At 51.3% G+C, this 26440-nt stretch overlaps 3 protein-coding genes and 1 long non-coding RNA gene across 6 annotated transcripts; 3 read left to right on the top strand and 1 right to left on the bottom strand.

Moving 5' to 3' along the window:
* Positions 1 to 1571: 1571 nt before the first annotated feature.
* Positions 1572 to 5923, top strand: LOC420039 (keratin, type I cytoskeletal 42-like). 2 transcript variants are annotated; one of them, XM_046904517.1, is made up of 7 exons: positions 1572 to 1745; positions 2666 to 2748; positions 3207 to 3363; positions 3589 to 3750; positions 4157 to 4282; positions 4389 to 4615; positions 4836 to 4971. In XM_046904517.1, the coding sequence occupies exons 1-7, from the start codon at positions 1572 to 1574 to the stop codon at positions 4864 to 4866; spliced, it is 960 nt and encodes a 319-aa protein (XP_046760473.1). In that variant the 3' UTR covers positions 4867 to 4971. The 2 variants fall into 2 exon arrangements, with proteins under 2 accessions (XP_046760473.1, XP_046760472.1); XM_046904516.1 differs by lacking the exons at positions 1572 to 1745; positions 2666 to 2748 and adding exons at positions 2895 to 3012; positions 5572 to 5923 and having other exon boundaries at positions 4832 to 4977.
* Positions 5924 to 10302: 4379 nt separating this feature from the next.
* LOC772080 (keratin, type I cytoskeletal 17-like) lies at positions 10303 to 15126 on the top strand. The gene is made up of 8 exons (XM_001233971.6): positions 10303 to 10861; positions 11641 to 11723; positions 12242 to 12398; positions 12594 to 12755; positions 13207 to 13332; positions 13463 to 13689; positions 14161 to 14291; positions 14832 to 15126. The coding sequence occupies exons 1-8, from the start codon at positions 10373 to 10375 to the stop codon at positions 14855 to 14857; spliced, it is 1401 nt and encodes a 466-aa protein (XP_001233972.1). The 5' UTR covers positions 10303 to 10372; the 3' UTR covers positions 14858 to 15126.
* On the bottom strand, positions 10609 to 13371 carry LOC121107694. The gene is made up of 2 exons (XR_005841996.2): positions 13128 to 13371; positions 10609 to 13038 (listed from the first exon to the last, which is right to left on the bottom strand). It is a non-coding gene; the product is annotated as an uncharacterized LOC121107694 (long non-coding RNA).
* A 3427-nt stretch (positions 15127 to 18553) lies between the features above and the next one.
* On the top strand, positions 18554 to 23194 carry KRT9 (keratin, type I cytoskeletal 9-like). Of its 2 annotated transcripts, XM_418163.8 has the most exons (9): positions 18554 to 19216; positions 19804 to 19886; positions 20335 to 20491; positions 20841 to 21002; positions 21098 to 21223; positions 21426 to 21652; positions 21871 to 22148; positions 22654 to 22815; positions 22959 to 23194. In XM_418163.8, the coding sequence occupies exons 1-8, from the start codon at positions 18608 to 18610 to the stop codon at positions 22791 to 22793; spliced, it is 1782 nt and encodes a 593-aa protein (XP_418163.5). In that variant the 5' UTR covers positions 18554 to 18607; the 3' UTR covers positions 22794 to 22815; positions 22959 to 23194. The 2 variants fall into 2 exon arrangements, with proteins under 2 accessions (XP_418163.5, XP_004948660.2); XM_004948603.5 differs by lacking the exon at positions 22654 to 22815.
* Positions 23195 to 26440: the final 3246 nt, after the last annotated feature.

The following is a 26440-nucleotide window of genomic DNA, read 5'->3' as shown; positions in this document are numbered from 1 at the left end:
GCTGGAAATTCCACGCTGCAGGGAAGAGAATTCTCTGTCCCTCGAAGAGCAGAATATCCTCTCATTACCGCAGTCTGCTGGACAAAGGCACCTGTGCTGGCTGAGCCAGTCCTCCCCGCACTCCCCGGATCTCCTGCCCAGGCTGGGAGATGCTGCCCCAGCAGTGATGGTTGGGTTGTGCCAATGCATTACTGCTCAGACAAACACAGGCAGTAAAGGTGGAAAGCTTTCCTCCTTTTCCTTTTGTGCTCGATACAATCTTGGTTGCTGGTGATGGCAGTGGCCTGCTGGCTCTCATCACAGTCAGGACAGGAACCCCATGATTCGCCCATCACTCCTTTCCTGCGAGTTCCTTCTTTACCCATGGATGGCACAAACTGAACGTTTACTGTAACAAAAAATAACACTGGAGAGGCACTTCGGTCTGCGTCAGCCTGGATCAATGGGCAGACAGGAACCTCCAGCGCTTTGCAGACTGTGAGCAAGTTGAGTTCCTGGGCTGGCAGGACAGCAACATGGGCTACGGATGAGGTGACTCGAGACGTCTCGCAGTAGAGGTACCTGAGCCCTCTGCTGTAATTGTGCCGGCTGGCAGGCAGCAGCAGCACGACACTCCGGCTGTTTTTGCTCCTTTGGTCACCATTGTTCACGCTTTTCAGAAGTGTAAATTTATATTAACTGCCCACTTTTATTCCACACACTCTACTGCAGCACATGATAGAAAAATGTTTGCTGGACTAAGAATAAAATAAATACAAATTAATAAAAGATAAAAGGGACTTTGATGTTATAAATACCAATGCTGCTGCTTTGTACATAATCTAGGGCAACTTTTTTTCTTGACTTCTTGTAAAGTTTGCATCATACAAAAAGCTGATGACTCATAAAACATTATTTTACTTTTTGGAATAAGCTGCTGACATGTAAAGTATCTTCCTTGTGAACTGGGATTTCTAGAGGGAAACTGCCTATGGGTTATTTATTCCTGGCATAAACAGCGAGACTAGCCAGCCCCGTGGGAAGAAGAAACACCCCAGAGGTGGCACCCGCTTGGAAGGTATAAATAGGGATCTGCGGCAACGACCAACCTGCAGTCTGATTCCGTATCACGCTGTGCATCTTGCTTTGGGCTTTGGGTTGGATTTGCAGCTGTCCTCACAATGAGTTGTAGTATTAAGCAGACAACTGGCTCTCTCAGGGGCAGGACCAGCGGTGGCAGCTGTGTTATTGGTGGTGGTGGTGGTGGCGGAGGAGCACGGATGTCCTCGGTCTCCTCTGGAAGATACACGACTTGTGGGATAGGTGGTAGCCGAGGGTTCTCTGGGAGAAGCTACTGCGGTGGTGTGAATTACGGAGGAGGGCTGAGCAGTGGCAGTCTGGTCGGTGGGAGCTATGGAGGTGGCTTAGGAGCCGCTGTCCTCGGAGGATGTTCAGGCATTGGATTCAGCGGTGGCAGTGCCCGCTTTGGCGGTGGCATTGGAGGTGGCCTTGGTATCAGCCTCGGTGGAGGGGTAGTTGGAGGGGGTTTTTCTGGTGATGGCATTCTTCTTTCTGGTGACGAAAAGGTCACCATGCAAAACCTTAACGACCGCCTGGCTTCTTACCTGGACAAGGTGAGGTGCCTGGAACAAGAAAATGCCGACCTGGAGTGCAGAATCAGGGAGTGGTACGCCAAGCAGGGCCCCTTTTGTGAGCCACGGGACTACAGCTGCTATTATAAAGAAATAGAAGATCTTCAGAACCAGGTAACATCACTTCTCAGCTGCTTCCTCACTTGTAAACTTCTCCCATAATGTTGCTTCACAGCTTAATGCAGATATTGAGAGTAACATTTCACTGCTATAAAACACTCCTTGTAAACAGGCATTAAGACAACTGCTTGTAGAGAGCCCTAGAGCTCAAACGTAAAAGTCTTGAGAGTTTGGATTGTTTCCATTGCTTTTATTCATCAGATATATTTAAAATGAAAGTGTTATGTGCGTGGAACGCATCTGGATTGGCTCAGCAGTCTGTCTGAGTTAGATTTGTGCCAAGGTGTTCGAGTGGATGATTGCCAAGAGAAGGACTAAATGAGAGATAAATAACAAGTCCTATGAACTTATTCTGTCACTCATCTCACAGAATTCCAGTTAAAAATTGTTTCCTTTATTTACACATTTGCTCTTTCATATAGAACTGGCAAGTATTGGGAACCTAATTAAAAGTGAGAACAAGGAGAGCATTGCCCAAATGCGAGTTAGAATTAAAAGGTTTTTTGCAAAGCATGTATTTGGCAAAACTTCTAGGATGCCAACACACAGAGAAGAAGAAAGTGAAAGGAATCCAGGAAACAAACAGACAGAATGAGACAGACCTATAATTAAGTCTTGGAACAAAGGTTTTATATCTCTTCTCCATGAAAGTAAGATTTAGACTTAAAAGGTTGGGAGGATGGCAGCAGGCGCTGGACAGCACCAATAACACCTCCCTGTGCGCACCTGAACTCTGTGCTTCAGCCTTTTAGTGCCCCCCCGGTGCTGTGCTGAATGCTCACACTGTGCCTGCTGTGCTCAGCAGTCAACAGCACACAGAGCCTGGGGTTTGGTCTGCTGCACCGGGCGCACTGCAGGCCCAGGGGACAGGGAAGAGGCTTCAGGAGTGACCACTGAACTCTCTTCTTTTCCAGATTGTCTGTGCAACCATAGACAACAACAAGATCATTCTGAACATCGACAACAGCCGGATGACAGCCGATGATTTCCGAGTGAAGTGAGTGCCCCTGGTGCTGCAGCAGGCTGCCTGGAATCGGCTCCGGGCCAGGGCTGCAGGCTGGGAGGGTTGCAGACTGTGCAGAAGGGCTCCTGCAGCCGTGACCTCCAGAGCTGCCCTCATGTCTGGGGCAACAACACGGTTCTGTGTGAAGATGGGAGTTGTGCAGAAAGCATCCAGCAGGTTTTGCACAAGGAGCAGTGCGGGCTCACCCAGCTTCTTAAGGGAGGTTTTTGTTTTCTCTTGTCAGAGCATGGAAATGTGGTGAGTGACCTCTCCACAAAGCTGTAGAGAAAGTGGGTTGAGGGCAGACCTGGGAAGGGGAACCTCAGACTGCTTCCCTCAGCATCCTAGGAGACTGGTTAGGAAATGGCTGTAAGAAAGGCAGACGGTGTAGTGCAGAAAAGAGCAGATGATGGGATCGGATGCTGACTGCTCCCTCTTGCTTTCTCTCTCAGGTACGAGACGGAGCTGGCCCTGCGCCAGAGCGTGGAGGCGGACATCAACGGGCTGCGCCAGGTCCTGGACCAGCTGACGCTCTGCAGGTCCGACCTGGAGGCACAGCTGGAGTCGCTGCGGGAGGAGCTCTGCTGCCTGAAGAAGAACCACGAGGAGGTAGGCTGCTGGCCCCCACACAAAGCCTCCCTTCACTCAGGATCTGTGCTCTCCCTCCCCTTGGTTTGTACACAGCTGATGCTGCAAAGGGCTTCGCTTCCTCTGCCACAGTGCTGGATGGAGATGGCACAGGGAGCTGGGAGCTGGCAGTGCCCCCGGCCGGGCTCCTCCCTGCTCTCCCTCATGTTTTCTTTGCTTCTGAAAACCTGATACGGTTTTCTCCAGGAAATGAACTGTCTGAGGAAACAGTCAACGGGAGATGTGAGTGTGGAGGTCAATGCCTGTCCCGGCCCTGACCTCAGGAAGATCCTGGAGGAGATGAGGTGCCAGTATGAGACACTGATTGAACGCAATCGCAAAGAAGTGGAGGATTGGTATGAGTGCAAGGTGAGCAAACGTATTCAGCTGTGACTTCTCCAGGCTATGGTTCCACACCAGTTTACCTTAGGTTAAAACCACACGGCTGTAACAGTATTTGGCACCGATTTAAACTGCCCACGTGCCACAGGGGATGCTGCCTCTGTGCATCCCTCCTCGGAGACAGGAACTGCTGCGGCCCCGGGGGGGCTCAGGGCAGGAGCTCTTTCCACAGTGGATGACAGGTGGGAAGAACGGGAAAGTGGCCCTATTAGAGGAGTTACAGGCAGGAGTTACCCCGTTAGGTTGAGCGAGTCCACCCAAAATGTTCTCATTTCATGCTTTTTGCTCCCTCCACTGCTCTTTGCTTAATCCTTAACCAGACTTACAGTGAAGCATTCCCTTAAGAACTGTGCTCTGGCTTGGTGATCTGCAGATTGAGGAGGTGAATCGGGAGGTTATCACGAGCGGTCAGGAGGTGGAGACGTGCAACAATCAGGTCACCGAGCTGAGGCGGCAGCTGCAGGCCCTGGAGATCGACCTGCAGGCTCAGCTCAGCCAGGTGCGTGCAAAGCTCACTGCTGCAGCTCTGCTTCGGGGCAAGAACCTGCAGTTAAGTGCAGCTTCCTCATGCCCGTATTTCTGTTGTGCCACCTGTCACCCTTCAGAGGGACAACCTGGAGTCCTCTCTGGCTGAGACAGAATGCCGCTACAACAACCACCTCGGTGAGCTGCAGACCCAGATCACGTGTGTGGAGCAGCAGCTGGCAGACCTGCGGGCGGAGATGGAGTGCCAGAACCAGGAGTACAAGATCCTGCTGGACGTCAAGTGCCGCCTGGAGCAGGAGATCCACACCTACCGCTGCCTGCTGGAGGGCGGGCAGCAGGACCTCATGTGAGTACACCTGAGACACACGAGACACTAAAATGCCTTTGTTCTGCGTATTTCAAAATAGCCAAGCATTGCCACAAGAAGAGAGCTTGCTGCAGCATTCAGCCAAGTTCACACCAAAGACAAAAACAGACCAAGAGCAAAGAGTCAATGCACAAACTGTAGTGCTAATTTATCCACCATTCCCTTCACTAAAATGTTCTTTTCCTTTCCACTCAGTCAGCAAGGAGGAATTGGTCAGTTGTCGGGTCTAGGAGGAGGAGTTGCACGAACAGGAGGAATAGGAGGAGGAGGCATCATCCGAACAAGCCACACGTACACTTCGTCTGCCCAGATGCCATCCTGTGCAGCTGCGGAGATACAAGGTGAGGGCACAGAGCTCCCCTGGGCTTCCAGCCCTCTCTGTTGGACTGCAATGCTACCAGAGGGCAGGAGGTGGGGTAGGGAGGGGAAGGACAGAGCCAGAAGGCAGGCAAGGCACAGACAGCGGAGAACAGGGAGAAAAGACTGGTCTGAAATCTAGGGCAAAGGAATGAGCAGGAGAAAGGAGTGCCCTGAAAACCAAAAGAGAAGCAGGAATTGTGGGAATTTGGGTAGAAAATTACCAATACTATTTCAGGGGGAAACTTCCAGCCAAACTGAAAGAGAAATAAACGAGCATGGTGGCAGCTGCTGCAGCAGAACGAGGGTGAGTGGAGCACCGTGCAGTGCTCAGCCCGGCGCTATGCCTGCAGCTCCCACCATTTGGTATTGCTATGGAAAAGGGCAGAGTGTGCCCAAGCCACCACGGGTCCCATCTGCCTGACTGCAGGCAGCAAGCAGCCCTTCCTGCAGGGCCGGCATTCATCTGAAATTCCAGCTGAGCTGGCTCCTGAGGTGATCATGAGTACAGAATGACAGCACGGGAAAGAATCTGGCTTTGCTCTAAACAAAGTCATGTTTTCCTTTGATCTCTCCAGTGCCTTGCAGAAGGATTTGTGATTAAGAAGAGAAATGAGAATATCCAATGAGAGATCCCTGAAGCAGAGCCATGGATAAAGAGAGAGAATATTTACTGTACGCCTCTGCAAAGAGCAAGGAACTGCTCCTTTGTATTACTCAGCACTGCTACGCGATGTGCCAGAGGGATAAGCAGAGCGTTGGGCCACATTCTGCTTTATTTTGCTATTTGCTTTTTCCAATCTGTATTGCTGCACCTGCCCAACCACCGTGACTGCTGCTGGAGGTCCCCAGTACTATGATCACTAATGTACCTGCTGGTGAAAAAACTTCTCTAATAAATCTGTGCTTCTGCCTGACGCAATCAACAAAGCCGTGTCTGCACTCTGCTTCCCGCAGCCATGCAGGTGGTGTCTGTGTGCTTCCATGTTTTGCTAAAACACAGCTACAGACAAACGTGTGGGAAAATAAGGAGAGCTTAGCCTGGCTGAAAGTCAGTGACACAATAGGGAGAGCGTGTCCTTCAGCCCCTGCCAGTGTGGTGTGACCCCAACCCGAACCTGAACCCAAACCTGGACCCCCCTGCCTGAGGAGTGGGGTTGGGTGGAAGAGAAGACCTTGGTCTTCACAACCTGTTCAGTTTCTGCTGGGTTGGCTCATGTTCAGAGCCATCCCTTTCGTTTTAGAGGAACCTTCCCACCGAGAACAGGACTGGTGGTGAAAGGTTAATTTCCTGCCTGCTCTCCCATAGCCACTGAGTCACTTTTTGGTCATCTTCCTATTCCAGAAAGTTTCAGCCCAAACATCAGAAACTGCTGACAGATCATCTTTACACTTAGCACACCTTCCGAGAACTGGCAGAGGCAGTGGGAGCTCAAAATGTGCAGCTCCACAGAAAACACGATGGAGAAAACGCCAGCTAGGGTCTTTCAGTGCCCAGGTAGCAGAGCTATCATTTCTTAAAGCTCACAAGCAAGGCAAAGGCCCCCCCACCTCTGGGCCCCACGGAGTGACCTGCAGTTGATGCAGAGTTGGTGTGGATGGGAGCAGAACTGTGTACGGCTCCTGATGCTGACCTGCACGGAACAGCAAGTGCAGCAGTTTGGCAGCTTGGGGCCCTGCAGCACTTCTGGTGGGTGCAGTCATGGGACGCGTCCACAGAGAGCTTACGGAGTCATTCTGGGCTTGGAGAACATTCACAGAAAAGCTGGTATGAGCTGGGGGTGTTTTGGGGATTAGAATGTTTGCTGGACCAGAAAAGCAGGCCATGATTTTACACATTCCCTCTTCCCCACGGTTTTACAGCTACAGCCCTGGACATGGGCTGCTGTTACCCCTGGTGCACCACGATGTGTTTGGTACAGAAAGTCACATTCACATGTTCACATATTCCCTATGGGTGACTCAGCACAGCACCCCTCGCCCCGCTGCCAAGCTGGAGACACAAAGCAGTCACCCCCCAGGGAGGGGAGAGGTCACAAAGACAAAAACATTTCAGGACCACACACGCAGCGCAGCGTGGCACACTTCTGTAGCCTCAGTTTTCATACAGAAACTGATTTCTCTATAGAAATACATTAACCATGATGTGGAACCTTCCAGGTCAGCAGCACCTCAGAAGGCTCACACACAGCCAGGGCCCGCAGACGCTCCATCATTGTGCACCTCCTGTAGAAGTGCATGGAGACAAGACCCAGCATTTATGTTATCTACCAGACACCAGAACCACCAGTATCCAGGGACCAGAGCAAAGTGAGACAGTGCAGCATTGGAACAACTGCAATAATGACACATCAGTGGGTGTTTTCAGACCAAGACTCTACGTCAAGTCTTCTATAAGGACAAGTTCCATGCCCAGGGAAAGTCTTGGACGTGATGCAGAAGTCCCTGGGAAGACGTGCACTGCATGTGCTTCACGGGAGGCTGAAGGAGACACTCATTGTGGTTACAATGGAGAGGCTTCGCTGCTGGACTCCTCGGTGCATACCTGTCCTGGTTCTCAGAGCTGGGGCTGTGAAGAAGTCACAAAGCAGACCTTCTCGTGTTCCTCCCCCACTGCATTCCCCTGCCTTGCTCAGTACCAAGGCAGTAAGACAATCTCCTGCCGCCCCTTCTGGTCTTGTCCCTTCCCAGTATAGCAGTCCTCACACGCTACAGATATGAAGACATTGCACTGACACACTTTCAGTTTTGAGTTTCCAGGAATCTCCAGGCTGCCCCCAGAGCAGAAGAGCTGTGCTGCCTTCCCTCTCCTGTGAACTGCTACTGACATCTAGCTGAGCGCCCGGACTCGTGGCAAAGGCTTCCCACCCTCCCCAGGCGTCCCGCAGGAGCAGCACAGGGACTTTCACAAAGAAGCTGTCCTACATTCCTGACAGGTGAAGGAGACCTAATGACACGGCCAGAAGGACTCCAATCACCGGGGTTATGAATATGCCCCTGGAAAGCCCCCAGGGACGCAGCGTCAGCTCCTGAGACACCGGGCCTACGAGTTGGGATGCGTCTGGAAAGCAGCTTATGAGAAGGTAGCTTGGGATAAACAGTCCCCAGCAGAAAACACCCTGGAAATAACCATGCATTAAGGAGCTGCAAATTATGGAGCTGCAGATCTTGGGCTGGAAATTACATTTCCATGAGATTTCCATACTAGTTTGTGCTAGTCGGACCAGACCCAGGAACCTTATGAGTACACCTAACGAAAATAGGAGGAAGGGAAGCTTAGTTGATGGCTTTTTTAGACCTTCAGAGCAGTAATTTTCCCTTGGCCTGAATAGAGCAGCCATTTCCTGAAGACAAAAAGGAAAATGGAGGACAGTGGGCATTACTGTGCCAGGGAGAGCTGCCCACTGCGGGGCCAGGAGCCGTGCTGTCACTGCAGCCATTACCGCAATGGCACACAGGCATCCTCCCACCCCACAAAGGGATGTCCCGTGTTTCTGCCTGCATTATCCTGATGTGCTAAAATGATAACCGTGAAGGAGAGGAAGGAATGCGTGCTCACTCAGGAAAGATGCTTGCTGCAGACAGCGATTGGGAAACTTCTGAAGAATCACATGCGGGAAAGGCAAAGCTTCCAGCAATGCAGCATTACATCAGTTTCGGTTCATTCTTACCACCACACCCTGACTCCAATTATGATCCCCATCCCTAGTGACAAAATCCAGATATTCTGTTTCTAAGCACAATTGCTATTTGCTGAAGTTTTACCTGTTCTTAGCCCTGCTCTGTGTTCAGCCCTGAGCAGAGCACAGCGAGGCACAAGGACTGGAGGCATCAGCAGAGTGCCAGCAGCAGCTCCTTGTCGCTGGAAAATCACGCTGAGTGTCTGCACAGTTCTGCCTCCATCCTGCTGGAGATAGCACAGGAATGCTGCTGGCTTTCATTGCACCACATAAGTAATGTCCAAGGATGAGAGATAAGAGAAGGCATCTTTATAGAGAAATCAGGAGACTAAGAACAATAAAGTGATGGGTAAATCCATGAATAGTGCCAGGCTTTGGTCCTTCGGTAAATGGGGTTGTTTGCTTGCCATAAGAGCAGCTGCTCGAGACCATGTCCTGACACGGCACAGGAGTTTCTCCATCCTGTGCTCTGCCGGCGTGGGCTCAGGGAGGCTCTGGGTGGATGCATCCCCTGCCCAGCAGCTGCTGCAGACCGTTTTCCCCATGCAGCAGTCATTGCTCGGTGAGTTCACAGAGCAGCTCACGGAAATGAGCTCAGCCGAAATGTGGATGTGAAAAACTGAAAGGATTTTTGGTTTTCACTTTTTTCTGCCCAGCTGAGATTTGGAGACATGAGGGATAGAGCAGAACCTCTACTTCGTACTTAATCCATCTTTTCCAAGCCAGTCTAGAACTGTTCCAGGCAACAACTGCTCCACCGCCTTCATAGGCAGTTCTGTCCTCAGAAGTGGTCTTGGATTGCATTTAGCACACAGCACACTGACATAGAAATTGCCTGCGGGGTCTTTCCAGCCCCACTTGGTTTGAAAAGCCCACCTGCCCAGCAGTGCTCACCTGCCATTATGTGAGAAGGGCAGCAGCACCTTTCACTGAGCAGCACACAGCTTTTAAAGCCCTATTGTGTTATTTTACGCTCTCCATAAAAAGAAATAAAGTCATTGTGAACCACTGGGCAGCCACAGATCGCACATGGAGAATCTCCCATCCGTGTCCATTAAGAGATCACTGCACATCATCATGGCTCACAGCAGAGCGTTCTGGAATTGTTATTTCAGCAGTGGAGAGACTTAAAGGTTAATCTCTCCGTCTCTGATCTCTCCACAAAGTTCTTACATCATTCTTCATACATCATTCCAGAATCCAACTTCGTATGTACTTTTTCATCTTACATATTCCAACATCAGCAGCTTGTATGAAACCTGCTTATTCAACTCAAAATAAAATGAAAATAAATTAATGAGAGATAAAGAGCTCTTTGATGCAATAACCTTTAATGATTTCTTCCTGGTATATAATTTAGGACAGTGTTTTTCCTGGCTTAATGTTGTAAAGTTTGCATCATAAACAAAAAGCTGATGATTCATAAAACATTATTGCTAATGTATTTTTGAAATAAGCAAGAGACATGTAAAGCATCTTCCTTGTCTACTGGGAATCTTGAAAGGAAACTTCCCTTTGAGAAATTATTCTTGGCACCAATGGCTGGAGTAGCCAGCCTTATGGGAACAGGAACCACGGTGACACCCACTGAGGAAGGTATAAATAGAGTCCTGTGGCAGCGGACAACTTGCAGTCTGATTCAATATCAAGCTGTGTGTCTTGCTTTGGGCTTCTGCTTGCATTTCCAGCCGCTGTCGTGATGAGTTGCAACATTAAGGAGACGATTACTGTGTCTAGCAAAGGCAGGAGCAGTGGTGGCAGCTGTATCATTGGTGGTGGTGGTGGAGCACGGATTTCTTCCTATGCGATAGGCAGTGGCAGAGGTTTTTCTGGAAGGAGTTACTGCGGTGGAGTGAATTATGGAGGGGGACTGAGTGTTGGTAGCTTGGCTGGTGGGAGCTATGGAGGTGGCAACTGCTATGGCAACGGCCTTGGTTTTGGTCTCGGAGGCGGTGTGGTTGTTGGTGGTCTTGGTAGCGACTGCTTGCTTTCATCCTGCGATGAGAAAGTGACCATGCAAAATCTGAATGACCGCCTGGCATCCTACCTGGACAAGGTGAAGTGCTTGGAGAAGGAGAACGCAGAGCTGGAATGCAGAATCAGGGAATGGTACGCAACACAGGGCCTCTCCTGCGAGCCCCGGGACTACAGCTGCTATTACAAAGAAATCGAAGATCTTCAGAATCAGGTAACGCCATTTTTCAATTATTCCTCCCCTTTTTAGTTTTTCAATTGGCATTCAGGACTTATGCAGCTGTTAGAGGTAATTTTATTGCTGTAAAAAGTGTTTGCAAACATAAACGGTAGCAATTTCCTCCAGGACGTTGCTGAATGGGGTTGTGCTGCGAGGCAATGCAAGAGGGATAGTGCTCTTCGGAGAAAAAAGGATGCCTTGTTACACTGTATTCTGATTGCATGGTTATGAATACAGCAAAGCAAAAGGAGCAGTAGAGCAAGAGAAAATCCCACCCAACAGACGGTGACCCAACCAAAGCATTATAAATGCTATGTGAGAAAAGCCGGGTGTTTAAAATGCTCTGTGCAGTGACACAAAGAGCCTGACAATAAAATGTCCACACTGAAAGTTGTGGAAGATGTTTAAGCTTAAAGATACCTCCCAACTTCTCCCTGAAAACCCTAAAGCTGGAGGCCGAGCACTGTGCAGCCTGCGTGTCGGCTGAGCTTTCATGTGAAGCACTTCTGGAACTTGTTTTCAGACCCTGAAACTGGGAGTGCCCATCTCACAGCTCTCCAACTCCCAGCCCTGCACAGCCCAGCTCTTCTCCGTGCTGCCTGCCCGTCAGGGAGGCAAAGCTGCCTCCTGCAACTGCTCTGCTCCAGGACCAAATCTATGGGGAGACAGGTGGTGGGAAAAGGGAATCAGAAGGAGCTCCTGCTTAGCATACATGTAACCATGGAGTATTGCAGCAGAGAGGGGAGCTGTTCTCATGCTCTGCTCTTTTCCAGATTGTCTGTGCAACCATTGACAACAACAAGATCATTCTGGACATCGACAACAGCCGGATGGCCGCTGATGATTTCCGTGTCAAGTGAGTGCCCCCCGGAGCTCCAAACCCATCCCCCCAGCCCCCTCATCCCAGTGCAATGCTCACAGACACCTCAGACGAGTCTCACTGCAACACCACGTTAGGACAGGATGGGGTGATGAAAGGCCTTTTGCTCTTGGTCATCAGACCTCCCTTAATTACTGTTCTGAGGTAAAACATTTGGCAACAGTGTCTGTTGGTTAGGGCCGGGGACTGGCATTGCAGGGAGCGGCCCTTAGTGGTGCAGTCAGTGCATCCCCATCACACAGCACTGCAGATTGGGATCAGCACAGCAGCCGAGCGATGGGTGAGTGACGCCAGGTACTGTTTTCAGGAGGGGGAGGAAAACATGTGGGGAAGAACAGCTTGCACATAACAAACATCAAATGCAGCGCAGAAATCTAATACACAGTGCATTCAGCTTAGACAGCAAAACCCAGTACAGAGCACGTAGATGGCAAGAGGAGATCTTTGCATAAGGGGAGATAGGGTTCTCATTTTCTGCTTGCTTTCTCTCTCAGGTACGAGACGGAGCTGGCCCTGCGCCAGAGCGTGGAGGCGGACATCAACGGGCTGCGCCAGGTCCTGGACCAGCTGACGCTCTGCAGGTCCGACCTGGAGGCACAGCTGGAGTCGCTGCGGGAGGAGCTCTGCTGCCTGAAGAAGAACCACGAGGAGGTAGGCTGGGCGGCTGCTGCTGCTCTGCAGAGCCCTGGCACAGAACTTTTCACCTACAGGACCGTGCTTTCAGTTACCCAACAGATCTGCAGCATCGCTGCACTTCACAGCTGTGTTGGGAGGCGCCACTCGCAGCGAGCACTGCTCTCAGCACCTCTGCTCCTTTGTGGTGTCTAATCTGGGCTGTATTTCCAGGAAATGAACTGTCTGAGAAAGCAGTCTACTGGAGATGTGAGTGTGGAGGTCAACGCCTGCCCTGGGCCAGATCTCAGGCAGATCTTGGAGGATTTGAGATGCCAGTATGAAACACTGATAGCGCGCAACCGCAAGGAAGTTGAGGATTGGTACGAGTGCAAGGTAAGCGAGACACAGCTGCTGCCAGACAGACTGACGTGCACATGTCGGCACAGAAGCACTTCAGGGAACAGACACAGAGACAACAAGCTGTTGTTCTCTACAGACGCCTGAGATCAGTGCTCATTTACACGCAGTGCTCTGCGGGAGGCACAGGCCTGTCTGACCAGTTTGCTGCATCCCATCTGGTGGCAGCAGCTGCCGCGAGGCCTTGTGGTGCTGTGCTGGAACTGAAACCTTCCATGCTGGGATTAAAGAGCCCCAGTAGCCAGGAGGTTAATGCGATCTGTGAAAGAGCAAACAGCCGAAGGCAGTGGTTAACGCCCAGCACACGCAGAGCCTGCCGTGCCCACCTGGGGCTGTGCTGCTACTCACTGTGCACTGCTGCTGTAGAAGCAGTTCAGCCTGCACGGATATTTTCTGAGGGTCTTTGCTCTGGCTTGGTGATTTGCAGATTGAGGAGGTGAATCGGGAGGTTATCACGAGCGGTCAGGAGGTGGAGACGTGCAACAATCAGGTCACCGAGCTGAGGCGGCAGCTGCAGGCCCTGGAGATCGACCTGCAGGCTCAGCTCAGCCAGGTGCGTGCAAAGCTCAGACAGCTGCAATGTGGGCACTGCACAACAGCTCTGCTGCTCACTGTGGAAATAACACATGGTGCAGTGACACGTGAGTGAATGCTGTTTTTTGTGTGGTTGTCTTGTTTATCAGAGGAATAATCTAGAATCCTCCCTGGCTGAGACCGAGTGCCAGTACAACACGCTGCTCGGTGAGCTACAGAACCAGATCACGTGCGTGGAGCAGCAGTTGGCGGAAATAAGAGCAGAAATAGAGTGCCAGAACCAGGAGTACAAGACCTTATTGGACGTCAAGTGCCGTTTGGAACAGGAGATTCAGACCTACCGCTGCTTGTTGGAAGGAGGACAGCAGGACCTTATGTACGTACATCTCTGAATCCAACAGAATCAGGGAGAACATCAAGGATGTGCACCATGGGTTGGTGCATCTCTGGTCCATCTCAGTGCTCGGGGATGAAAATGTTATCTCCTGAGCTGCTTTACTACGATGAGTGTTTGGTTCTGAACTAAATGTCACTCCTTGGCATCTGCAAAGCAGAGAAACCAAATCCTCCAACACCACAACTGCCCGTGTTATGTCCTCCTTTGTCACAGTCTGTTTTCTGTGATAAGATGGGTGACCACTGTCAAAAGAAGAAAACCATTTGCAGTGCTCCACCACTTCCATGCCAAAGGGGAGTGTGGGAAGCAAAATGAGGAAAGAACACCTTGTAAAGTGCTCTGTGACATTTCTAACCTCTGCGAAGGGCATAATGTGATGCTGTGAGCCCTTGGTAGTGCCACGTAAAGTTCTAACGTGTTCCATTTCTCTCCCCACGCGCATCCCATCAGCCATGGAGGAGGAATCGGAGTAGGGAGCGGTGTCGGAGGAGGAGTCATTAGGACGAGCCACACCTACACTACAACCACAGCGTCCCACTGCCAGCCACAAGTCCCGCCCTGCAAGACCGGGGACATACAGGGTAAGAGCAGCTTCCACACCACGACAACTCCTTTTTGCCCAGTTTGTTCCTTTGCAGTAAGGCCGGGAGACAACACCTTGTCCTGAACCACATTCACACATTCTCAGAGAGTTACAGTGCTGCACTTTGGGGTGTTTGGCACTACAGGGCAAAACTGCAGCGTCACTGAGAAATACACTTAGACAGAGCCTGGGCACAATCTGGAGCACTAAAAGGAGAATGTGAGACGTGGGAGTGCGAGAAGAAGGCTGGGGAGGTGAGGCATAGGGGAAAGGTGGAAGTAAAGCAGGAGAGCCCTGCAGGGCTGAGCCATGGGACTGCAATGGGCACAAAGAGTGAATCTGTCACCCCACAGCTGCAGTTTGCCAACAAAGCACAATTATTCTGGGAGCTGTTGGGATTTCCTGGGTTCCCCACCACCCTCTCTTGTTTATCAGAGCCTATCACTTAAACGAGTGTCCTACACAGCCCAATTCTTGTTCCTCTTTGAAACATTTTCTCTCTGCCTGAATCAAAATGACGCTTTCCTTTTTTCTGCAGTGACCTGCAGGAGAATCTGTGATTGAGGATAACCGGGCTAGGAGATGACACAGAGAAACCCACAGACAAAACAAGAGCACTCCGTGTTCTCTGCACGCCTCTACACAAAGTAGAATTCAGCGACGCTTTGCCGTGTATCTCACAGGGCCTCCTGGGGGTCTCCTTTTCTCATTCTGCTGCTTCTGTAACGCTGCAATCTCTAGAAGTTCCTAGAGTTAGTCAGGATCACTAATGTACCTGCTGGTGAAAAAACTTCTCTAATAAAACTGTGCTTCTGCCTGATGCAATCAACAAAGCTGTGTCTGCACTCTGATTCCCACAGCCCACAGTGCTGAGCACAGTGCAGCCCTGGGCACCATCAGAGCAGGAGCTGAGCACAGCGCTGAGCACAGCAGCAGCTCTGAGAATGGGGCCCTGTGCCCTCTGCCCCCCACAGGCACCGCCTGCAGCTCTGCACACCCCGTGCTCTGCACCATGCAGGCAGGTGCCCAAAACAGCACCCAAAGAAGCTGAGTGGGAAAAGCACAGGGCCCAAAAGCCCGTTTCATAGCCCACAGTACAGCCTGTAATGTCCTAGCGCAAACACGACCCGGGACCGAAGGCATGCAAAGCTGTTGAAGCCCAATGGCGGACACTTTAAACTGGGACTGAAGCATAAGAGCAAACTCGCTCCTCACTGTAGCCCCGCCCGGCCCCGGGCAGCCCCCGCCCTCCGGAGAGCCACGGCGGCCTCTGGCGGCACGGAGCCGGTATGGCACGGCACGGCACTGCACGGAGCCGATATGGCACTGCACAGAGCCGGTATGGCACGGCACGGCACCGCACGCGGACCCGCTGCGCTGTGAAATGCTTGGATTGTATCTTCTTTTTCGGAGGAAAGAGAACGAAGAGGAGGCACGGCCGGCGGGTTACCCACGGCGCGAGCAGAGCACTTCCACGGGCGCTGAACGCGACTGCACACAAACTAAATGAGCCGCAGTGACAAATCCTCATCCCACGCAAACGGCGCTGCGCCCAAAGCCGGGCCGGGCTGTGCGGGACGCGCCCGCAGCGCCGCTCAGCGCTGAGCGCCCGCACTGCTCCGGCGGACGGCGCTGCTCCGCCGATGGAGTCGTCAGGCGGCTCCTCTCCAGCAGTCGCACTTCAGGGACCGGTTTCCTGTTTACTATGAGGAAATACCATCCCACGGGATTATCTGGTGCTAATAAAGCTGATTGATGATCATATAATGGGAGTTAGCTTATAACGTACAATTATGTGAACGAGTCGTATTCCCCAGATAGCTCTTCCACCGTTTGTCTCCATCAGAACATCGAGCAAAAGGACCTTTTCTGACAGTCCTGACTGCAGGACGAGGGGCCGCCCCGGGCACGGCAGCACACACAGCTGCACTCATTGCCCTCCTGGCCTCGCGGGACACAGCAGCTGTGAGCACACAGCGGGCAGCAGTGTGAGTGCCAGCCCTGCGCCGCCATCCCCACCTCACCCTCCAGCAGCCCCAGCGGCCATCCCATCCCTCCTGCCAGGTGCACCCCAGGGGACACAGACCCCGTTCTCTTGCAGCCTTTGCTGTCAACAGACACAGCCGTGGCCCTGCAGGCTCGCTCATGGGCTGAACTCCCACGCTGCAGGAGCCCTTCGTGCTTAAATACTTCTCCACCCACTGCTGGGCAGCAGCTCAGAACAGGTTTGTCACAGAAAAGGAACCCACTGCAAACAGCCGTGGTGCCGCCCGCCCTCAGAGCATCTCCTCCCCTCCACCCCGTTCTGTGCTGGCAGTGCCCGGGGGCAGCCCACGAGCTGCAGGATGATGGGTTCTTTTGCTGCCATGAAACCCTCAGCTGAGGGTATGCTGTAACTCTGTGTTCTCTGCATCAGTTATACTTAGTGACACAAAAAAGCTCAGTTTCACAAGCGCCATGTTTTAACCTCACCTTGCGTTGCCATTCACACCTCGTTCCCCATACTGTGAGGGGCAGAGGCAGCACAGCTTCCCTGGGCACCCTTCCAGAGCTGTACCTGGCACAGCGGAGGCTCTGCCTGAATGCCTGCAGCAGGCAGGGCTGGGGACACACAACACCGAGAGTGGGAGACGTTCACAGGTGGCAAATGGTGACTCCTGGCAGCTTCTACAGCATCACGGGCCAAAGGAGCTGTTAGCGCAGGAGCACTTCAAGAGAAAAGGACTTCTTGCCAGAACAAGCTAAAATGACTGTGATTTAGACTCCCCCAAGCTTTGCAGCGAGGGCTGGGAGGGCCTGGCTTCCCAGCATGGCTCAGAAACGACGTCCAGCTGAGGATAAAACTCCAGGTGTGTCCCTGTGTGTGGGTGAGGGTGTGCTGGGAGGGGTGTTTATAAAGGATGTTTCCACAAACACCTGCTGTGAGCCACAACAATCACATCTCCATTAGCAACAATCAACATCCTGAAGGCTTAGCGAGGAAAAAATAACAGCAGATCAATAGAGGAAATCGGGTGTTACAGAAACAGCTCAGCTCAGCTGCTGGGCCGGCAGTGGGGGTGGCAGCACAGAATGCTGCAGTGTGGGGAGCTCAGCTCTGCTTCCCACGTCTGGAAAAGTCACAGCCACATCAGAAGATGCAGTGTTCCCGGCCAGTGCTCCTATTGCAGTCACACTGTGTCCAACAGAAAAGAAAACCTAAGGGAAATGCTGTTGTGATGTACATCTGATGGACTCCATCCCCCAAGCTGCAATTTCAGTGAATTCTGGAACACAGCCACACGGCCCGAACACAGCTCACACAGTGCACCTCCTTTAGCAAGTGCTTATCTTTGACTGAAGAGATCTCAAGAAGTGCAGAGTTCCTTCAATGTCTTTAAATGACCTTAAGTGAAAGGGCTCCTGGAGCTGCCGCTGTTGTTTGCGGCGTCCTCTGTACCCGCATGGGAACTGTGGGAAGATGGAAGAACTTTCTACCGCATGAAATGTTTTGTTACATCCACCTTAATACTCAGTATTATCCTCTGCGCAGCAGCCCACGTTGCCCTCACAGCCCTCCCACATTGGTTCTGATGTTTTTCATACTGTGATGGCTATTCATGAAATGTAACTGCAGCTGCACACTCACAGCAATGGTGGGCTGATGGTGTGTGCCAGTGCCCACTTTGTTTGCAGGATAAATGATTTAAGTCCCGGGTTTAGCTCTGCAGCAATAGTGGCTCTTTGTGGTGGTTCTACAAAGCACACCCTGCGATACATCTTCAAATGGCACCAAGCAGTAAAGGACTGAAATTAAGGAGCGCGCGGCATAAGGCAGCCAGAGCAGAGTGCAGTAAGAGACCCCGGTGTGTAAGGAACAGCTGGGATTCCCTGACACACATCCGAAGGGGAAGGAGTGTGAGGAAGGACGGCGCTGAAGGACACACTGCTGTCACACTGCGACGGAGCGCTGTGCTGAGAGGGGTGCGGGCTGAGGTGAGTGGGATGAGTTTAATTCAGATGAGTGTCAGTGGACTAGATACTGAAAATAGCTGCCTAATTCAGAGCCACCCAGCAGAAATTACACGCTTTGTGCTAATAAACAAACGGTCACAAACACAGAGTGTGGGCTCAGCTTCCTGAACTGCCAGACATCTCCCTTCAGCAAATTACTCTTGGCACCAGGACCACAGCTTGCCACTGCACATGGAAAGAAGGTGCTCCCTTCGGAGGTGACACCCACGGCCCCACTATAAATGCAGCCCGGGCAGGGCAGGGGCCGGAGCTATGATCCCAAGCCGCTGTAACATCCACTGAACCCCAGCTGCCGACACCATGAGCTGCTCCCGGAGCTCTTCCAGCTGCCTGCGAGGGGGCAGCGGCGGCAGCCAGCACGGCTCTGCATCAGCACACAGATACACCGCGTCCAGGGCAGGCGGGCGGCCCGCTGGGGGCAGCTGCAGCGGGGGCAGCTCCAGGAGCAGCTGTGGGGCGACGGGCTTTGGGCGGATGAGGCGCAGCAGCTACGGAGGAGGGATGAGCAGAGGAATGGGGGGCAGCTCCTATGCCGGGGGATGGAGTGCAGGCACCTACGGAGGGACGATGCGCTGCGGCGGCATGGGAGGTGGCTTTGGAGCAGGAGGGAGCGGGTTTGGCGCGGGGTATGGAGGGGGCTTTGGCTCGGGCAGTGCTGGGTTCAGTGCTGGCAGCTTTGGTGGCGGTGGCTTTGGTGGAGAGAACATGGGAATTCTGTCCAACAATGAAAAGCTGACCATGCAGAACCTTAACGACCGCCTGGCTTCGTACCTGGACAAGGTCAGAAGTCTGGAAAGAGAAAATGCTCGGCTCGAACAATTGATCAGGGAGTGGTACCAGAAGCAAGGTCCTACAGGAAGAAAGGACTACAGCCACTACTACACCACAATTGAAGACCTTCAAAATCAGGTAGGATGTTCTCTGTCACAGATGCTTACACAGCAGGTAGACCTCTTGCAACAGAGGCAGCCAGCACGGATACTTCTGTGCTCACCAAGTGCTTCTCTGACGGCACCTCGTGTGCCTCAGCTCTGCCTTCCACACACACATCCAACCATCACCAATGAGAAGAGGAGAAGCAATGCACCCTCTGCAGTGCACCCCATGAGCACTCAGCTGACAGTGAGTACAAACCCTCAGAGAGCCTGCAGTGGGTTTCAGAGCATAGGAAAAATGCCAGTGCTGACCCTCCAGGCTGGGCAGTGTCCAACACTGGGTTCATCTCTTGGCCCATGGGCTCACAGCAACAGCCCCAGGCCTCCTGCAGGGCTCCTCCCTCCCTGCTTGCATTGCCCAAATGCGGTTTTTGCCGTTCTGTTTTCATAGTGGCATCTCTTTGCACTGTAGAAGGCCTTCTCAGGCCTCTCCATGTAGAAGCTGCTGCTCCTCTCATACACCTACACTACAATGGGAAGACCACATTCCGATGTGTCCCTCCTACATGCCTGGGAGGTTCGCAGTGAAAGCTGTCCTCAGCATATCGCCTTCTCTTCTAGATTCTGACTGCGGCTGTGGAGACCAACAAAATTCTTTTGGATCTGGATAACACAAGGATGACTGCAGAAGACTTCAGGACAAAGTAAGTACATGTCTCCCTTTTCCAGGCACTCACTTCCTTTCTCCCTGCTTTCCTCAACCTACTCTCAGAAGTAACAGTCCACGGAGCCCAGAGCTACTTCTGGTTCCATGACAGCACAACGGAAACAACCTGTAAGACTTCAAATTCTTCATTATTTCTGTAACAGTGCAGAAATGCTCCCTATGGCTGTGAGAACGAAGATCACTCTTTTAGAGAAAGCTTAAAAACAGATTTATTTTTAAGGAGAAACAAACTGTGGTTCTCTCTCACTGAAAGTCAGATGAAACACAGATGAAACCCTACTCAAAGTTTACAGTAAGAGGAGAAGATGAAAAAAAACTACAAAATACGTTTCTGTATTAGAGTTTAATCTTTTGTAAATAAAGTTAGAAGGAGAAGGACCACGAGCCCAGGATCAGGGCTGACCTGTCTGCATTGCCCTCTGCAGGTATGAGACCGAGTACGGACTGCGGCAGAATGTGGAGGCCGACATCAACACCCTGCGGCCTCTGCTGGACAGCCTGACTCTGAGCAGGACTGACCTAGAAATGCAATTTGAGTCCCTCAAAGAAGAGATGATTAACCTCAAGAAGGACCACGAGGAGGTAAGAGCCAGCTCCTTGAAATGCAAACTGTGGAGGCAAATGAGAACGATTCCAACACTGGGGACGTGGGCAGGTTTCCCCAGTGACACGTTCCCTGCCCTCCTAACACTGCTGAGCTCCAAGCCCAGACTTCTCCAGGGTCTCTCTTAGCACAGGGCCTCCCACCGAGCAACATCTGGGATGTCAAAGCCAAGCAACTGCATTAAAATACCCAGGACATAGAAATATCTACTTTTGTGAAAAGATCTAGAATAGTCTATGATTCCAGAGGAAGCTGACTGGCTCCAAAACTCTTTCACAAAGTAATTTCACCATTTTTGTTTGTCTTGTGTCTGGGTTTTCTCTGCAGGACATGAAATCACTGCAAACACAGTCCAGTGGTGATGTGAATGTGGAGGTCAATGCTGCTCCAGGAGAGGATCTGCTGAAAAAACTGAATGATATGAGACAAGAATATGAACAAATTATCCAGAAAAACCGTGAAGAGGTTGAAAGTTGGTATGAGAGCAAGGTAAATGACTGAGCATTGAATGCCTCGTGCAGTTGGAAGCTTCCAGGATAACCATGGTGGCCTAAAAAGTCCAACAATGTACACTCATTTTTCAGATGGAGGAGGTGAGCCAACAAGTCCACTCAAGTGGTCAGGAACTGGAATCAAGCAACCAACAGATCTCTGTGCTGAGACGTGACTATCAGAGCCTGGAAATTGAGCTGCAGTCTGAGCTCAGCAGGGTAAGTAGAGATTGCTTCTAAGCCTGATATGTGAGTTGCTGCAATGGCAGAAGCAGCTCTCTGCAGCTGTAGCTAGCACTCCATTTAGATAATAGGATGTTTGGCACATGGACACCGTGAAAGATTTTTCTCCTTCAGGGCTCAAGAACGGGCTAATCTTGCCATGTTCCCTTAAAAACTGTACTTTTCATTCTATTCTAAGGTAGGGGCTTTGCAGTCCAACCTGGAGGACACAGAACGCCGCTACAACATGCAGCTGCAGCAGATCCAGGGCATGATTGGCCCCTTGGAGGAGGAGCTGGCCAGCATCCGCTGCGAGATGGAGAGCCAGAATGAGGAGTACAAGATGCTGCTGGGCATCAAGACCCGCCTGGAGCAGGAGATTGCTCAGTACCGGGCACTGCTCAATGAGGGACAGCATGGTATTAGGTATGCACATGTGGAGTAACTAATATGCAGAGCAGTTAATTTGTTCCCAATTACGATAGTTTAGAAATAGTTCTCTAGAACACGTTTCACACAGCAGTACTTTCCCAGTCATACAAGGAGAAGGCAGTCAGAGAGTGGCCCCGATGAAGTTGGTAGGATGGCACACATCAATCACGTTGCTATGAATCTCACCCATGCATGCCCTGTCCTCCATACAGCACCTCGCAGGGAGGAGCTGGTGGTGGATCTTCTGGAGGTCACGGACACGGAGGAACAAGTGGGTCTTCTGCACAAGGTGGAAGTGGAGGAGGAAGCAGCTGGTGCTCACGTGGAAGAAGCAGCGGAGGATCTGGTGGAAAAACTTCTGGAGGTGGAGGCGGAGGCTGTGGAAAAGCTTCAGGCGGAGGAGGGGGCAGTGGTGGGGGAGAAGGGGGCAAAGGCTGCCTCTCCCGCTCATCATCCTCCCACTCCCAGTCTGGCTCGTGTGAAAGCCCAGGTAAGAACTGGAAGAAAGGGGTATATCCTATATCCTTCCATTAACACTTCCCTCTAAACAGTGGCAAAGGACACAGTGACATTCTTCCTTAGTTGGAAATCTGGAGATGTTTTTGATATTTTTTTTTCAGATTCATGTTTTAAGTCCATTTTTTCTTATACAATCACATATCAAAATGGTTTCATTTTCACAAGTGGCTCAAATTTAAATGATGACATGAAAAGTTTTATCAGAGCAGGTGTAGAAGTAGAAAATAAAGGAGGAGGAGGAAAAATAATGCCCAATTGAAAGCAAGGAGCCAGAGAAGTCAGAAGTATCCTGAAGCCAAATGTTAGAAAGTTAATTGCTATTAAGAGAGGAGCACGATTAAAGCCAAGTGGAATAGTTGGAATGCTGGCGACATTTAAAATATAAAGAGTGTTTGCTGCAAAAGTCCTAAAGCAGCAAAAGATGGAGAGTGACCAAAAGGTCTTCTCTGTGTCTGACTTCATGGCTGTGGTTCCAGGAGATGCTGAAAACTTGAAGCTCTGCCTGGAAGGGAATAAAACATTGGAGAGAGGAGCAACAATGGAGGAAGTGTCTGAAGCCATAAAAACTTTGAGATCACGTAAGGCTTCAGGACCTGACAGCATCTCAAATGACTAAAAATGCCGAAAATGAACAGAAGGTTAGCATTCCTAGAAAGCTTCCATCAGACATTCTACTTGACCTGCAGCAGTCCTCCATGTGATAATGTTTGGCAGGCAAGAGCAGGCTGACTGAGGCGACATCTCTTCAAAGACATTCTTGCTTCCCTCCATCTTTCCCCAGGGAGTTTCAGGAGGTCTGAGCACTGATGGGTACGGCTCACGGGGGCTCCAGCCACAGCGCGACGACAGGAGGATCCCTGTTCCATCCCAGCTGCTCCTCAGGGCTCTGCCCAGCTGCCTCTCCACCCAAATTTCTGTGCTGAATCACTGATACCTGTATTAATCTCTACCGTGATTGGTATTTCTGTGGGAAAAAGATTACTCTAATTAATAAATCTTTACTTCTCTCTGATGCAACCAGATAGCTGCATCTGGCAGCAGTCTCCTTTAGCACTCATTTCTGCATGAATTGGTCACAAATGTCACACCCTGCCTGTGGAATACACAATAACAGCTCAATTAGATGACTCAAAAGACCCCAGAGTTCTCAGCAGCACATTCACCAGTTAGGAGAACTGCCAAAGCCCCGCAGAGTGCTGCCAGCTGTGCCGCAATGCTCACAGTGCAGAACAGCCAGCGTGTGCAGCACTGTGCCGCCAGCAGTGCCATGGCACAGAGGTGGGAGGGGGATGGCTGTCCCCTATAGGCTCTGGAGAAGCCCTGCTGGAGATGGACAGTGACCCAAACTGCACCTGTAGTGTCTCACAAAAGAAGGAATTGAGGCTAGTTGTACTGATCACAGCCGTGCAGCTGTGCAATATTTGGCCTCATCGATGTACTTTCTCTTTAGGGCGTCTCCAATGCATGAGGATGAACAGATACATACTTTGCAGAGAAGGCAGACAAACTGTCCTATGATCTTTTACAAAACCCAGAGTGCCCAGGTTGGCTATAAGAACAGGAAACCCATGAGAAACGATTCCCAGGTGGCTGTTAAGGGCTGCTCATAGAGTGCACAGCAGGGCCACTGCTGGCAGCGGTGGGGGCACAAGCAAACCTTTCCTCCTTGTTTTAATTACAGACCTATATCGACCCCCTATGTCCTGGATGGGCCCCAAAGGGCCAGGGGCTCCTGCAGCCTGCACCCAATGCGGTGCCCTACACAGTGCTTCTCTTTTCTGTTGAGGATAATGAAAGTGCGGGGACTGTGCCAGCAGAACTTCCCCATGCTCAGTTACTGAAACAAACTGTACACTGAATTTGCTTGAAGATAACTCAGAGGGCTCTCAGCAAGTTCTTTGCCCCTTGCATTTCTCCATTCAACACAAACAGAAGGAAGCAGGCAGGGTTATCACCGGCATCGGATTTCTCTCCTGGTTTTGCCCAAGTCGGGGCTGTCACGAGCTCTGCTTTCTCACTCCGAGGGCGGCATTGGCCCCTGGAGGAGGTTGAGAAATGCTGATCCAGTGGGAGACCGTGGGAACGGGACTCGCAGTGCCCGAGCTGTAGGCACAACGTGTGGGTGACTCATGGCACTGCCTTACGCCGGGCGCTCGGCCAACGGGATCCGTCTTTAAGAAAACAGAGTTCCTCTGACCACAGCCGAGGAACTGGCGAACCTCCACAAAGAACTACCTGACACATAAGCATGTACTGATATCCCTGACCCCACGTGTGAAGAGGCAATGCTGGTTCTCAACTTCATCCTACTGCAAAACCATCTGCGTCCCTTTAAATCATTGCAGCACCACATGTCTGCATTGCCAGCTGACCCGGCCTTCCCTGCCTGCTCCGCTCACTCTGCACTTCTTGCAGGCCGTGACGGCTTTCTGGTACGTCTGCTCGGGGCGATAAGCAAAGAGGGCACACAACTGTGCTGCTCTGCCGCAGCGCCGCTCCTCCATCCTCTACTTCCATGAGCCCAACGTCCTCTCACTGCTCTCAGTGCCCTCCCGTCGCTGTGAGGCACACAGCCCTGCAGAGGGGTCACACTGAGATGTGTCCCTGAGCCGCGGGGCAGTGTGGTGTATGAGTGCCCGTTACAGCACAGTGTGCTGCTGATGTAAGTGCTGACACGGATAGGCTGTAACCACACTCAGAAATAAGGAGGCATTTCTGAGTAATTAGGATAACCAATACAACACTGCTACCACTTTTACTGCTCAGCGCTGCCCATACTGTTTTCCTCCTAACATTTCCTGACCCAAACTTGCTTCCTTACCTAAAATTTGTGCCTTTCTTAAACGGGCTGCTACAGTGCTGTTATAATGTACACACTGTGTCTGTATCTGTCATGCAGGCATTATTTGCTACACCTTACAGTACGTGACAAAGTAAATAGAAGCCGCTAATGAACTTCAGAACATCCCGACTTAATCATTTCATCAGTGCTCATAGCAGACAGACAGGAGACTGCGCTGGGATGAATTGGTACTGCAGTGTGGAAGGAAGCGCCAGGTTAAGAATTCTTTCATTTTTCCTTTTTTTTTTAAAATACAAAATCTGCATTTAAAGCACTGGTGCAGCAGTACCTGCTTATGGGCGAGCAGCCATGTAACAACAGCAACAACAGGGACAAATATGTGTGTGAAGGAACGGAGCCACAGAACCCAAACCACTGCAAACCTGGAGAAAAATGGAACTGTCACAGCTCGGGGTGCGCTCAGAGCAGGACCTGAGCGGGACTGACAGGAGGGAGGGCAGCCCTGCAGGTTTTATTTGCACGCACTTTGTTAGGCATTAATCTGCATAATGAGCTTTAATTTTATGAGCACAAAATGTTGCAATTTGGATACTTATCTGGTATTGCTATTAGTGCTCTGAGAAGAAGATTGCAGTGCGTGTTGGAACAGGACCTTCAGAACAACCTTTGGCAAAAATAGACGTGCGCACACACTCCTGTGCGTTTGCTCCAGAGCTCCCAGAGCAATTCTTGTGCCCATCTGAACACACAGATGGAATTTCCAATTTTCAGTGTTCTGCTTCTCTCCCTTTTGTTCAGCACAGCACTGTGCTGTCAGCACAAAACTACCTGCGCTCAAAACCAGTGCAGTGAGGGACAGCAGCTCTGTGGGTGTTGGACGAAGGAAGGGATGAGTGAGGGCTGTCTCATTGGGGGCAGGCAGTGGGGGGACACGTCCTGCAGCCCATGGGAGCACCCACGTGCATCACCATGAGGGCTGCATCCCAGGACACGGCCCTGACCCTCCGCAAGGCACAGGAGCAGAGCAGGAGCCCACAGCTCAGGCTCAGGGCACAGTGCGACCTCCAGCCATCCTGCACCAGGTCCACCCAAATTCCTTCAGAAATCATTGTGGCTTCAGAGGAGTATTTTGAGATGAAGTGGGAATCAGGAGAGAACACTGACTCCCAAATGAATACAGACCTCCTCTTACAAAAATTTCTGCTAGGAGTGATAGAAAGAGATTATTAAACAGATCAAGAGAATAGCTCCAGCACTTGCCTGAGGCATGGCATCAGCATGGCACTGTGTGTAGGGGAGCTGTGTAAATTTTCTGGTATGGAGACCCACAGAGAGCACACATTCTCTCCAGCTGCAGCACACTGAGGCTGCTTTGCTCACCCTGCAGCAGCTCCATCCTCACTCTGAAGGGACGCAGCCGCTTCTCTGATACGGATCAGGGAGGTCCGATCGAAAGGAAG

This window comes from Gallus gallus, chromosome 27, assembly GCF_016699485.2.
Source record: "Gallus gallus isolate bGalGal1 chromosome 27, bGalGal1.mat.broiler.GRCg7b, whole genome shotgun sequence".
NCBI lineage: Eukaryota > Metazoa > Chordata > Aves > Galliformes > Phasianidae > Gallus > Gallus gallus.
This window is presented reverse-complemented; position numbering and strand designations above follow the sequence as displayed.

Bases quoted from the DNA above. Each gene is read 5' to 3' on its own strand.
- LOC420039 (XM_046904517.1), top strand. From the start codon at position 1,572: ATGCAAAACCTTAACGACCGCCTGGCTTCTTACCTGGACAAGGTGAGG. The intron at 3,751-4,156 runs GTGAGCAAACGT...GGTGATCTGCAG, and splicing joins AGGATTGGTATGAGTGCAAG to ATTGAGGAGGTGAATCGGGA. The intron at 4,283-4,388 runs GTGCGTGCAAAG...GTCACCCTTCAG, and splicing joins TGCAGGCTCAGCTCAGCCAG to AGGGACAACCTGGAGTCCTC.
- LOC772080 (XM_001233971.6), top strand. From the start codon at position 10,373: ATGAGTTGCAACATTAAGGAGACGATTACTGTGTCTAGCAAAGGCAGG. The intron at 13,333-13,462 runs GTGCGTGCAAAG...CTTGTTTATCAG, and splicing joins TGCAGGCTCAGCTCAGCCAG to AGGAATAATCTAGAATCCTC. The intron at 14,292-14,831 runs GTAAGAGCAGCT...TTTTTTCTGCAG, and splicing joins CAAGACCGGGGACATACAGG to TGACCTGCAGGAGAATCTGT.
- KRT9 (XM_418163.8), top strand. From the start codon at position 18,608: ATGAGCTGCTCCCGGAGCTCTTCCAGCTGCCTGCGAGGGGGCAGCGGC. The intron at 19,217-19,803 runs GTAGGATGTTCT...CTTCTCTTCTAG, and splicing joins TTGAAGACCTTCAAAATCAG to ATTCTGACTGCGGCTGTGGA. The intron at 21,003-21,097 runs GTAAATGACTGA...CTCATTTTTCAG, and splicing joins AAAGTTGGTATGAGAGCAAG to ATGGAGGAGGTGAGCCAACA.